The 13,371-nt window shown below is 30.3% G+C and overlaps 1 protein-coding gene across 2 annotated transcripts in view; it reads right to left on the minus strand.

Moving 5' to 3' along the window:
• LOC117102499 overlaps positions 1 to 13,371 on the minus strand; it is a 76,963-nt gene that overhangs the window by 7,127 nt on the left and 56,465 nt on the right. The window contains exons 5-6 of one of the 2 annotated variants that reach the window (XM_033242795.1): positions 7,867 to 7,926; positions 6,256 to 6,691 (exon numbers count right to left, since the gene is read on the minus strand). The exons of the other annotated variant lie outside the window; for it this stretch is intronic. Of the exons in view, the coding sequence (XP_033098686.1) occupies positions 6,690 to 6,691; positions 7,867 to 7,926 (62 nt within the window). The 3' untranslated portion in view covers positions 6,256 to 6,689. Of the gene's footprint in view, positions 1 to 6,255; positions 6,692 to 7,866; positions 7,927 to 13,371 lie in introns of those variants that run through there. 2 annotated transcript variants of the gene reach the window in all.

Here is a 13,371-nt window from a genome sequence, read left to right on the forward strand (position 1 = left end):
ACATCATGACTATATATAGGCACATCATGACCATATATAGGCACATCATGACCATATATAGGCACATCATGACCATATATAGGTACATCATGACTATAGGCATACAACAGTTTTTTTGTCAAAAAACATTTAATATTAATCTGTACTTACTGAATGTTTGAAACTGAAAGCTTGTGTGGTTATTTTAAATGAGCAATTGATAAAAATATATTTCAAATTTTTTTTCTTGAATTTTGTTGGGAGGCAATTATAATTTTAAAATCAATATAAAATTATTTGACTTATTTTGAAAAAAGAACGTTATCAATGACACAAATGAAAACTTTCATTATCATTAAACAAACAAAGCAATTACTAGACCCTGATGAACGAATGAACTGATGGACTGACTGACTAATTCAGATTGACAGATCTTGGCAATGGACTCAAAATTCTATTTCATTCTAAAATCAAATTTTTTAAAAATGAATGGACTACAAATTTGTTCTACGAAAAAGTTACCTAATAAGATTGGACAAATTCTTTCCAAATTTCTTTAAAAATAACTCACTTCCCAATCTGTCTGTATCTTGCATGATTAAATATGACTTTTAGCAATCAAGTTTATCCAATTGGGAAACAAATTAGCTGTATTTTACTAGTTTAACAAGAATCCCCATCGTCTAACACTTATTTTTCCTCATGTATGTAAGTATCTTTAAGTGGCATGTGCTTTGCAAAATCAAATTGAATTAAAATATCCACCTGTGATGTAAAAGTAATATTAATAATATTTTATATATAATCTATATATATATATATATATTATAAATAATATATATCTTACTATTATTATTACTATTATTATATTACTTATAGCATAGTAATAATGAAAATATAAACCTTCTATAATTTTAACATTGCTTAATAATAAATTACTGTATTTTATTTACAATTTTGTATTTGTATTACTTATAACATTATTATTCCTAATATGGAAAATTGGAGAAAAAAAGCAATACTTTGGCACACTTTGTCATTTATATTCATGTATCAGATATGAGTGGACAATGTGAATAATGAAACAACTTTGAAATTAAGAACTACATTATCAAATGCATACTTGCTATGGTGCAACATCTCAGATTTACAAAATGACAAAAAAATAACAAAAAATTAGAGCCACACTTCGAAAAATGGTAACACTACAGGCAAAATTGAAAGGTTTAGATGCATTTCTATATTTTTCAAATAAATACCAAATTTAAATGTCCATTGAGTTTTCTCCATAAAATACACTTAAACTTGATTTTTCTAATTTAAGTTTTTTAATAGGCCTATTACAAATTATGTTATTATTGATAAGTCTGGTTTTTTAGCTTTCGTCAAAGTGAATAAATATTAAATTGCTTTTAGACAATGATTAAATTCACTGTTTGATTTCAATTTTGTCTACTAATGGTAATAATTGTTAATCCGCTCTAATTTGTAATTTGCAAATGAAAATAAATGAAATGAAATATGTCCTTTGCATATAGTAAATTAAAATATCCATCAATGACAAGAAAAAAAAGTAGCAGGATAAGGGGTCTCTTGGCAGCTTAAGTGGAGACGATTCATTTCCCCGCGAATTTAACTTCTTGAAAACTTCCAACACTGACGACATATTGGCGACTATTTTTCCAATGGGTATTGTCCCTACAGATCCTAACCCAAATCATGTAAAGCATACGCTTAAAATGGATCTCAGGGTTAGAAGCTTAAATTAATACCATGCCATTGAGGTGTAGAAATTCTCTTTAATATAGTAACTGTTAATTTAATTCACTATTTAATTTATCATTTAATGATTGATTAATGCAAAGCAAGTCTCTATGAAGCTTAGGAAGTTGAGCTGCATTTCGTGTGAAATGTCAAGCTCATTTGCATATTCTGCACATATTCAATGTATGTACATATTCTCATCCTGTTTATTTGCATATTATGTATATACTGCATAAGTTTTCAAATTTAAAAATTAAAACAATTACATTTTGGGAGGAATTTCAATTTCGTGGTATAAAAACTACCTATAATATGATATCAATAATATAAATCAGAATGAATCCATAAGAAATTAATAAAAACATTAATAGATAAAATAAAGCAGCAATGTGCTATAAATAGTAAAATCAGGAAAAAATGTTTAATAATAGTTTGACACTATAGGCAAAGATATGGGAATGACGTCCTGTTAATTGGTTAGAAATAAATTTTCTTATATTATACTAAAAGGTAATAATTTACCTAATTAGGCCGATACATGTAAGCAATTTAAACATTATATGTGGCGCGGTCAATCCAAATCAGTCGCTTGTCGGCGATCGTCAACTGGAGAAAATCAAGCCTACATTAAAAATTTCAAAAAAATCGAAATGTATTTTATGACTTAAAATAAGGCATCTCAGATCCATGCTACATTAACATTTTACCAATTTTCAACGGTAAAAGAACATTTTTATACAATTTACAGAGGGTATCTCACTGTAAAATGTCAAAAACTTGGTCCATTTTTTACAAGTTTAGTTGCACGTTTCTGACACTATGCACGTCTTAATTTTGAAAGCGAACTGCTCCATATTTGGTACCAATGTAAAGGGAATTTTATAAGCTTTCATGTCATTGGTCAATTGCCATGATACAACTTCAATCCAACCAATAACAACGATTTTGAATAGTGTAAACAAATCCGTTTTTCCTTGACAACGACGCTGAAATAATGCCTGTGATTGGTCACTCACATAATGACGTAAAACTGAGCATGCGTACAGTTACAATTCGATCCCACAATGCCCCAGAAAAATCGAAACATGGAGTTATTGGAGCAAAGCTATGTCTAATTTTTCTTATTTTTGTACAGTTTTCATTTATTTATAAGTACCAACAAATCAGAGAACAATGATTCAACAATATTTTGTAATTTCAAAACCTTTAGCAACGCTAACTTCCCGTTGTTAGGTCTAGGTTTAGCTTAGTGTAAACTGCCTATCGAGTATCGTTGATCGGCATTACGAAAGTATCACCAATGTTTTTGATTGAAATCAAACTCAAATAACTTTCAAACCTGCTTTGGGTACAAAGGAAAATCAGGGTGTTGTTAGAAAAATGTATTTATATTTACTGGACCAAATTTTAAGAATGCTGTATAACGCTATCCCCCTGTTGCTAAGTTAGGTATTCAGCTATACTCATGGAACAAGGAATGTCTCCGCGCTGTCAGCGTCTCAGCGCATCGGTAAACTTCGAAGGTGAATTTCTCAAAAACATGTTTACAGTTTCTCCCAAACGTAGGTATATTTTAACTTCTATAACTTTATAATGAAAAGTTGGATTGCATTTATTTTTTCACCTTTGTAAAGCGAATATATTACTAAATAATGATATTATATAATCTCAATATCCGAATTTCTGACAAGCGACTGATTTGACTTGACCACGCCACATATTTTATTGTCTAAGGCTCTTAGCTCAATACAGACTGTACTAATGTACAATGCTGTATTCAGGATTTACAAACTGTGTAACACGCATTAATTCAAACAATTTGTCCCATTTTACGCAAAAATATGAATAATCTGGACCCATTTTCTTAAAAATTGACTAATTTAACGCAGAATATGAGAAATCTGGACCCACTTTTAAAATGTGGACCCATTATTTGTGGACCCAATAGAAAAATTGTGTGGGACTATACCAGTAGCTGACTATAGCATTGCTAATGTACATAAATCTGCCTTTAAACAACTGCGATACTAAGCCATGCAAACACTAATTCTAATTAGGATCAGTGGGTTGTTAAGTACATTAATTAAATGCATCAATAATTAATAATTGGTGGTCTCAAAACAAAACTTACCACATCAATAGCACAGTAATTATCCCACAATAAGCAGGTAAGTGAGTTGAAAAGTACTTTACGTTAATTAAACGTAGCGTTAATTGATAATTAGTAGTTTAACAACAGAAATTGCCATGGCAATATTGGGTTTATTATCCCAAAATACGCAGTTGTTAATAAATAGATATTGGGAAATCCGGTGTTCTCCCTAGACCCTTGAAGCATCAAGGTACCATGATGCCTGGGACTTTCCCCATGATGCTTGACAGTTGACCATGATGCTTGGAACATCTTCAATGATGCTTTTATCAGGGAACAGTTAAATTATTTAACTGTTCCCTGCTTTTATATAGTCTTAAAGTGTAATTTAGGACATTTCAATGCCTCCTAATTATTAAAAATACCTTGTGTCAGTCCCAACTATGGTGGACTTAACACTCACCATGACGCTTACCCATGATGCTAGGGAGAACACTGAAATCAATCAAGTTTTATTATCTTTACAAGTAAGTAAGTAAGTAAGTATGTGTTAAAATTTTAAAAAATGTTGGTTTCCTGTCTATCTTTTTCTTACTGTATTGTGTACTGGTATTTACAATATTAGATTTATTAACTTTTTTTTTTTTTTTTTTTTCAAACCTAACTCAAAATCAAAGAAGTAAAGTTTAGTTTATACTTTCATCTTTAGGTTAAATGCAAAAACTTAAAGAAAAAATGCAAAAATGAAGTAAACATTAATATATGATAATGCTAATACTATTTTTTGCGACCGTTTTGTTTACTTTCACAATTACATATTAACAGTATGCCTGACGTCCCCTCATTGTTGAGGTCTAAACATTTTCTGATCCAAAGTGAACCTCTGACTTTTCACACTATGAACTGAGACAAGGAGAAAATGAGTTATAATTTATGATACAGTATATTCAGGACTAGAACACAGTAGGAAGGACATTTTGTTGTCGGTGCATTCTACCAGTTGTTCATCTTAAGTTATGTAAACATAAGCAGAGACAACCAACTGGAAGAACATGTCAACCACAACATATCTTCTACCATATTAAAATTTTAGATTATAATTTTTTAATTTTTTTAAATATTTAATATTAATTTTTTTTAATTAATTACCTATTTCCTTATTCAATTTTAACTAAACATACCTTAGTCCTAGCTATAATATTTTTAATCTGTTTAGTATCAAAATAGCTCTATTGAGGAAAAGATCATAATCTCTTTATCCCCAGACATAAGTGAAGCAACAAGGAAGCAGATCCTCAGCAAAGATATACCGGTATTCATAGTCGTTCTGTCAAGTAGAACTCAACTCATTTTCCTTGTGTACTAATTTTATGACCGAAAACAACAAGGTCTAATCAGCTAAAACCTTGAAAATATAAAATTCAATATTTAAATACTTGGTATATTTAAGTGAGTAAATTTGTTAATAGATGGTATAATTTTAAATATAAACTTGTCTATTTTTACATGATAAAATTTGAACAAAACTATTCATACACTCTTTGACCATACTATTATAAAATATTAAGAGTTCTGACGAAGCCAAATAAAATTGTTAGTTTCGCGACAAAAATTTGAAATTAATTTTTTGTGAGGGTATTTGCTATTTACTACTAATACTAATTAATTTTTTATAAAAGTGAAATGGATATTTGTAATGTATTCTACCATTTATGTTTCTACCTCTTCATAGGCTTGACAACAATTCTTCAGATTCAGATTTTTTTTATATAAAAATGATTCTTTTTTTTTAAATAGCAAATAGTGAATTTTTTCATGAAGCTGCAAAATTCAATGAGGGTGAGGATGTAGAACTAGCAATTAATTTTATTTGGCCCAAGCATGCTACTGATACCAAGAAGCATTTATTTTCACCCTAAGTGACCACTATCCATACCACCATGACACAGTGGCGGCTCTAGGATATATTTTGGGGGGGCTATGTTGTCTGACAGGGGGACTTGAGCTCGTAGGCTCAAGCTGGGAGAAGGGGTTGGGAGGGGGGTTTCCCTCCCAAATGAAATTTTTTTTAAAGAATATCAACCTCTAGATGGCCGATAATGGCACTCTCAGACTGTGACAAACGTGTTGTTGTGGGCCTATTTTTATATGTTTTATAGTCTGACTGCCCGACGAGCTCTGTCTGGCGGGGGGGCTTGACCTGTTCGGTGGGGGCTTAAGCCCCCTGCCACACTGCTGGCGCCGCCACTGCCATGACAGTATTTTAAAGAATTTATAGCAATCACTATTAATAATAATATTGTCGAAGATAGCATTTTAATTTTATCGTAATATATACATACACACATTATTTCAGATATTATTACTAATACAGTAGATGAGGAAAATTAATTTAATATTAAGATATAAAAAGATTACTCTTTATCATAAAATTGAAGTGTTATCAACCAATATATAGCACTATCTAAGTAACACTGAACTTTTTCAAAATAAAGCCATATATTTTTAATCAGAATTGATAATTCACTATAAATGGCCTAATGTGTGAATCAATCAAGGAAAGTGTTTACACCTGTTATGAACCAGTCCCAGTCTCATAGCATCTAGAACTCCTTCAAACATCCTCTTACTTGCTTAATTGCTCTAAGCGTGAATTTATAAGCACCAAAATGCATTCTAAGATGATTTATTATGACTTACAGGAATTAAAGGATTACAAAATTATGGTGTTTATTTTGATTAGTATATGAATAGAAATGTCAGTGTGTTTTCTTTTTATTAATTTTTTATGAATAGTACTGTTACGTCTTCCTGATATTCATCAACAATATGCATCCTCTGAACTCAAAAAGTATTCTGAAAAAATAATAACAGGAAATAAAGTGGTGACCTTACCGGCAGACATTTGAGGTCAATCAAAAATGAAAACAAAAACACAAACATAATATTGTTATCATATAATAGCTAGGTTAGTATATACATTTTTGAAATACATTACTGTATGAATTTGTTAACTTCATAGTTGTAAAAGCATATGAAAAATAATCAGGCTTTAAAATAAAAAGTTAAATAATATTGTAATCTTTTACAAAAACTGTTAAACAATCAATATTAACAAAATTACAAAAGAATATTTCATTATTAACTTTATGATGTTGTCATTCTTATATATGCCAAAAATGAACCAACAACAAATCAATACTATATACTAATCCTTATATATTTACTTTATAATATGATGCGCCATCAAATTGATGTCTGCTGCTGATGCTAAAGCGATTCCGAATAAAATTTAATCTAACCCTTCAAATGCTACGCTGAAGAAAAAACTGTCATCTAATTATTTGACAATTTGTAAGGAATCTTAAATGAGCCTAATAAGTATCAACAACTCCCACAAGTTATAACCCCAATCTCCAAATTAATAACTAATCCGCCTATCAACTTGTATCATATATTAGCGGTTGATCCTTACTTGGCCAATAAAGCTATATGGCTTGGCCTCAAACATAAACAACTTTAAGTTTAAACCTCAAAGCACTTGTCATCTTCTTGTAATACATTACTTTTTAAGTCATGCAATTAACATAAATGTTTTACTGCTGGGGACAGATTGGGGAAATGCCAAAAATACAGTTTTTATAAGAGAGCAATTAGACAAATTGTAGATCAAAATGATATAATTTGAGTTTATTCTCCTGAAGGGTTTTTAGTCATAATTATAATTTCTCCAAAGGAAATTCTTTTTAATTATTGCCATAAGTGATGAATATTAACATTTTATGTAAATCTTAAGCATTTATCCTGTATAATGTGGTTGGGGAATGATAAGGACGAAGAATTAGAGCAAGTGACTTCTATATGAATTGAATATGCATAGTCCTTGAAGACAGAGAATGTTATAAATGAATTGTTTTCCTATAATAATTAATAATTTCTTATCAGAACACCAAGCTCATCTTATTCATCCTTATATTAACTTGCATATTACATTATTAAACTTGTAGTATAGTAGCACTACTTTTACTTACAATATTTTTGGTCTTCAAAATACTTAGTACTAAAAACACATCTGGTAAAATATAGAAAACCTAAAAAATTAAATTAAAGAACTCATTTATAAGATTCAAATAAATGTTTAAAAATCCAATGAAACACAAATCAAAAGAAATACGTTTTTCCTGATATAATAAATTTATACTATGAAGATCTTTAAATTAACATTCATATAGGTCAACGCAAATGAAAGAAAATTAATATTATTTGTGTTAAATAACTAGTAAGAAAACTATTTTCTAAATTTTAAACAAATAACTTAGTTCAACAGACAGAATATATAAATATGAAAGATCTTATTTTTACGAAGGAGTGTAAATTTTCTGGTTTATTTTCAGTTTTAATGTTGTAGTTGCTGTCAGTGACGGATCATAATAAGAGTTTCTTTGTTATCCCTTGATCGTTTTTATATATCAGTGTAACTTTGATTTATTTACTTTACATGCTTGTTTATAAATGTTGAATTAATTTTAAAAAAATGAAATGAAAGACAAAACAAAATCTATGATAATATTAAATGAAGAATATAACCTATCTATGATAGAAGTATGAAAGTAATCTGTCAATAGAGGGCAGCAGCCTTCTTGTCCTTGAAACATAGACATTAGTCATCCGCTAAATTGGATATGTAGAGACAGAAGGGGTGGGGACAGTCATCACATTCAGCACATTAATTAGTACTTGCTTCCCATCTGAATCTGACAAGTTGCAGAGATAAAATCCAAGGTTGAGTTTCAACCAAAGTCTAACTTTATAACATGCATTTGAAAATTCTTTTCAAATGAACATTCTGTGCATTTTACTGATAATATAGTCCTATATTCTATTTCTTAAATTAATTTAATGAGTTTTATTGTATCAGCTATATATCTTAATGTTTAATATTAATATACTCATTTATACCTACCAGTATTGAAGGTAATTAATTCTAACATACTGATTTTCCAAATCAATCTTACAAATTTCTGCTAACCATGCATAAATTATATACTACACCAAAATAAATTTCAACAGTAGATCTAAAGGTAAGGTTGAAAACACTCCACTGAATAACAATTTATTTTTTTAAATCCTATAAGCTCGTACAGGTACAGAAGGTGCCACCAGAGAAGGTTTACAACTTGAATAAAAAATTAATGGTTTTTTTTATGCAAGTTTGTTAGTTGGTAAGAACAGTCTACCTCATATTTATTGAGATAAATATATAGCTACCCAAACTATTTCAATTTAATCTAGATTAAACAAATTTCTCATAAGGTCATAGAATACAACAATCTCTATAGAGGGCAGTCTATAGTTTAGCAATTAAAATCAAATGTGATGAATTAAAGTCAGGATATAATGGTTAACACATTCCTTAAAATAGGGTCTGAAATAATATTGAATTTGACATTTTAATATCCTAGGCAATTTTGTAAACTCATAAAATCATTTGATTATGATATCATCATTCCTAAGCTGAGGTTAAGTATTGGTGAGTGATAATTGGGAGTGGTTGTAATACTTTATTAAACATGTGATTTTTATTACTTTATTATACAATTAAATAATTGCAACACATTGCCAACATATTAGGCCAAGTCAAAAAACAACTAAAGTACTTTCTCATTCTAATCCTTTTTAAGGAACCTTAAAAACAATATATTATGAATATTTCAGAAGATATATTATCATAACAATCTCCGTAAGCATGAAATTGTTCTTTCTTACAATAGACCTCATGGTAAACAAGAAACTACTGTATGTATTGTCCAATTACCAGAAACTGCCGAAAACTGTCATGCATGAGAATAGACAAGGGTGTTCACTTGAAAAGAGAGGTTTGTGATGTGACACCTATATTATTTTTAACAAGGTTTGAAATAATATTTCCAAAACATGTCACAATGAAGACAAAAACTGATGTTTCAGAATATTCTATAGATGTATATCTACAATGTAGGCCTATTGTCCTACAATACATGACTATTGCCAGATGCTCACACGTAATTCATCAGGACGATCCATCGTATGTTACAAACATATCTTTCCATTGCAGCATGTTAAATGTAGTTTAAAAGTGAATTTGACCTGTTTTTGAGTCAGACTGCAAAAGTGAATATGATGATTAAACAGATTACATAATATGAAAATAACTTTAATTTTGTCATTCTTTTAAATACAATATTTTTATTGTTTGAAAAAAAAATGTTTTGACATAACAGGAAAAATAAAACATTTATGGATAAGGATCCAGTATATTGTTTTATTTGGTCTTACAATACTTACTATACCTTGTGGTAAGAAATTTCCATGTGTAATAATAGAGACCCTTCAGTATAGGAAATGTTTCAATAGCCTTTAACAACTACTGTAAGAGCATGTCCGTGTTGGAAATATAATGCTAAATCATGACTATACCTTCAAATTAAATCAATGTTCCAAGTTGTTATCCAAAACAAAAGGAAAGTTCTTGTATGAAAGGGGAAGTTAAAAGGTTAAGAACCATTTATACCTCTATAAATTTAGATTCCTAGCAACATATATTACTATCACTGATAGAAAAAAAAAATGCTCCTAATTATGTCAGCAAAATATGAAGTAGCCTGCTGACAGTATCATAAGCTGGGATACATCTGTTTGGTTTCCCGATCTCAAAACAACACAAGATCAACTGGGGAAGAGCTACTTGGTACGAAAAAGCCCGAGATTGCTCTACCTGGCAACAACATACCGAGGCTGTCAACCAGAAACAAAATACAGAATGATAAAACTGCATCAAACCCCGCTACCCTTTTAATGGCAATTTATTAGAATTGAAAACCAACTAATCACATTAATATCATTATTTAACAATGTAAATTACAGAAAAGAACATTTTATTAAAATCTTTTTTTTTTTATATTAACCCTATTAGGCCTCTATAAATTAATGTTTTTATAATGCAATAACCAAAAACTTATTTGGTTAATTATCAGCAATAAAATCTCTGCATTTCCATTATTTTAATGCATTTTATATTTAATCAAAAATTATTATTTGGCCTCTCTGATCATGAAAATTATAGTCGTAAAAATCCATGAAAGATGAAAACGTTAACTTTCAGGTCATGTAAATGAATGTATATAGTACTAATTTTATCAAATAATCCAATTCTTAACAAAAAAAAAAACAAAAAAAAAACCAAATCATTATTTCTTTATATAGATAATAATAAAGTTCTTTTTTTACCTGTTAATCGTCCCAAAGTCATAGCTTTCTTCTTTGGTATCCTCATCTTGAAATTGGTTAATTGATTTCGTACTCTTCACATTAATTACCGTAATGTTCATTCACAGCACCAAGGTCAGGCTAAATAATCGTACTGACAGTTTTACCTGAAGAATTCTTGTCTTATTCGACGACCAGATATGGGAAGTGACTAGTAAGATTATGCAAAACTGTATCAATCATATATAAATATTAAAAACCACAATTGGTGCAAAAGTCACGACCTTATATCAATCAACAAATCCTAAAATCCTTAGAATAGAAATGCTACGCAGGAAAATCAGACAGGAGTCTCGCAATAACTTACTCCACGGATTATTATTCATGAATCAAAGAACTTAATCCAGGGGAAGTTACTAACGACAAAGAAACTCGGTGTTTAAGAATCATTACAACAGACGCGACAAAATTTACATAAAATTGACACTTCTTGTCACAAGAGGTAAGCTCATAGAAGGATTGTTTTTCTGACTCACTGAAGATTTTTCATGAAGCGAATTAGTGAAAGATTGGTTGCCTGATTGAATTGAGCAAATATGACAATGATGAATGTCTTCTGATCTTAATCAAGATGGTGATTTAATTTTTCCTTGAATACTAAATTGTTGCTATGAATTCTGTGAAACTAAAACTCCTCTTCATTTGGTCATCTTTCATCTGAATCTACTTACTGGCAACCTGTTGCATCAATAACCAAATCTGCAGTTTGTTGTCTGGGAGTTTTTTTTTTTCTTGTCACAGAACTGTGTCTTCAAACATAATCCAGCAAATTGGGTAAATGTGATCTTGACAAACACTTCCTACATGTCACTACATTGCTCCTTTTGAACTTGAATGAGCTATTTTGCACCAATGCCAACCATAAATTTATTTAATATGGGGATACAATTTCCAAGTCCAAAATCCAACGTATCTGTGGTCCTCTGTGGTTGAATTATTGAACTGTCAAAATACTTCAAACGGTTTTAAATCCAACATTTGTTTATCTGGATCCTTTGTCTGACAGAACTGTAGCTTAACAGTTTACTGAGTAAAAATTACTGCATAAATTGGTATCTTCTTATACATACCACAGCATTATTTATGGAAAGGAAAACATTCCACACTGCAGCTGTTTTGATTGGTTGCAAACAAGAACAATTTAAATCACATTAAACATGCATTAAATTTTCATGAAGTAAAATGAATTGGCAAAATATTTTCAATAAGGAATCAAACTGAACCCAGCAAAACTCTTCCAAATCAATGATGATTTAACTAAAAAACATTTCTAACAGATGAAAAAACATACTTGGTATCACCTAAAAACTAACTTTTGAAAAGTTATTACAAGTCACTCTGTCAAAATTAATATTGACTGAAGTTAGTCTGCACTAATCAAAATATTCCATTTCAGTTTCTAAATGAAGACACATCTGCACCCACCTGCCAACCCAGGCAAAAAGTACATTTTGTGTCAAATATTAACATTAAGACATTATATTAAACTCTTCTGAACCAAGTACACTTTTTGTCTTAAAAATCTGGAATTTGCAGCACATGAATTTGATGGTACAGCAGTCTGCCACGCAAAAGGTTTTCAAGGCAACTTCAAGATTTTTGAGTAAGGATCTGAACTGAGCCAAATCAACAGTACTTAAGATTGATGATGTCAATCACCAGTTCTAGGCTAATTACAGATCTATTGATGAAACTGTCACTATCTACTTTACTAATACTAGTGACTTGTTGAGGGAACTATGACGCCTGGTTACCACACAGGAAGATGATCTTAGACCAATACCCGATTCACACGTACAAAAATCTTACCAAATGTAACAAAATGTAACCAAAAGTAACATTTTACGGCACGTGTGAAAGTACCTCCGTGTAATATCCTTGTAAAATTTCGGAACGTCTTGGTAATCTTTACCAGCCTCGCTGAGGCTGGTAAAGCTTCCGAGATATAACATGGATGGATCTGCGCATGCGCAGGTATTTCAACACAACAACAATCTACTGTTTCACGGGGTTCTTTGAATTTTCTTCCTTCTGCGTACGATTCTGATCCACTAGAAATAGATAGGCCTAGTTTTTCTCAATGATGAATGAATTACCCTTGTTATTGATGTTAATTAGTAATGGTAGAAGAAGAAGATATACATAAAATGAACGTCGGGATGGTGTTAGTACTATTACTAGTATTACAAGAGTCGACAGAAACGTTGGAAGCTATGCCTAGTTTAGTAGTA

This window comes from Anneissia japonica, unplaced genomic scaffold (genome assembly GCF_011630105.1).
Source record: "Anneissia japonica isolate Jap-2015-1 unplaced genomic scaffold, ASM1163010v1 scaffold1005_len2656397_cov198, whole genome shotgun sequence".
In the NCBI taxonomy this organism is placed as follows: Eukaryota; Metazoa; Echinodermata; class Crinoidea; order Comatulida; family Comatulidae; genus Anneissia; species Anneissia japonica.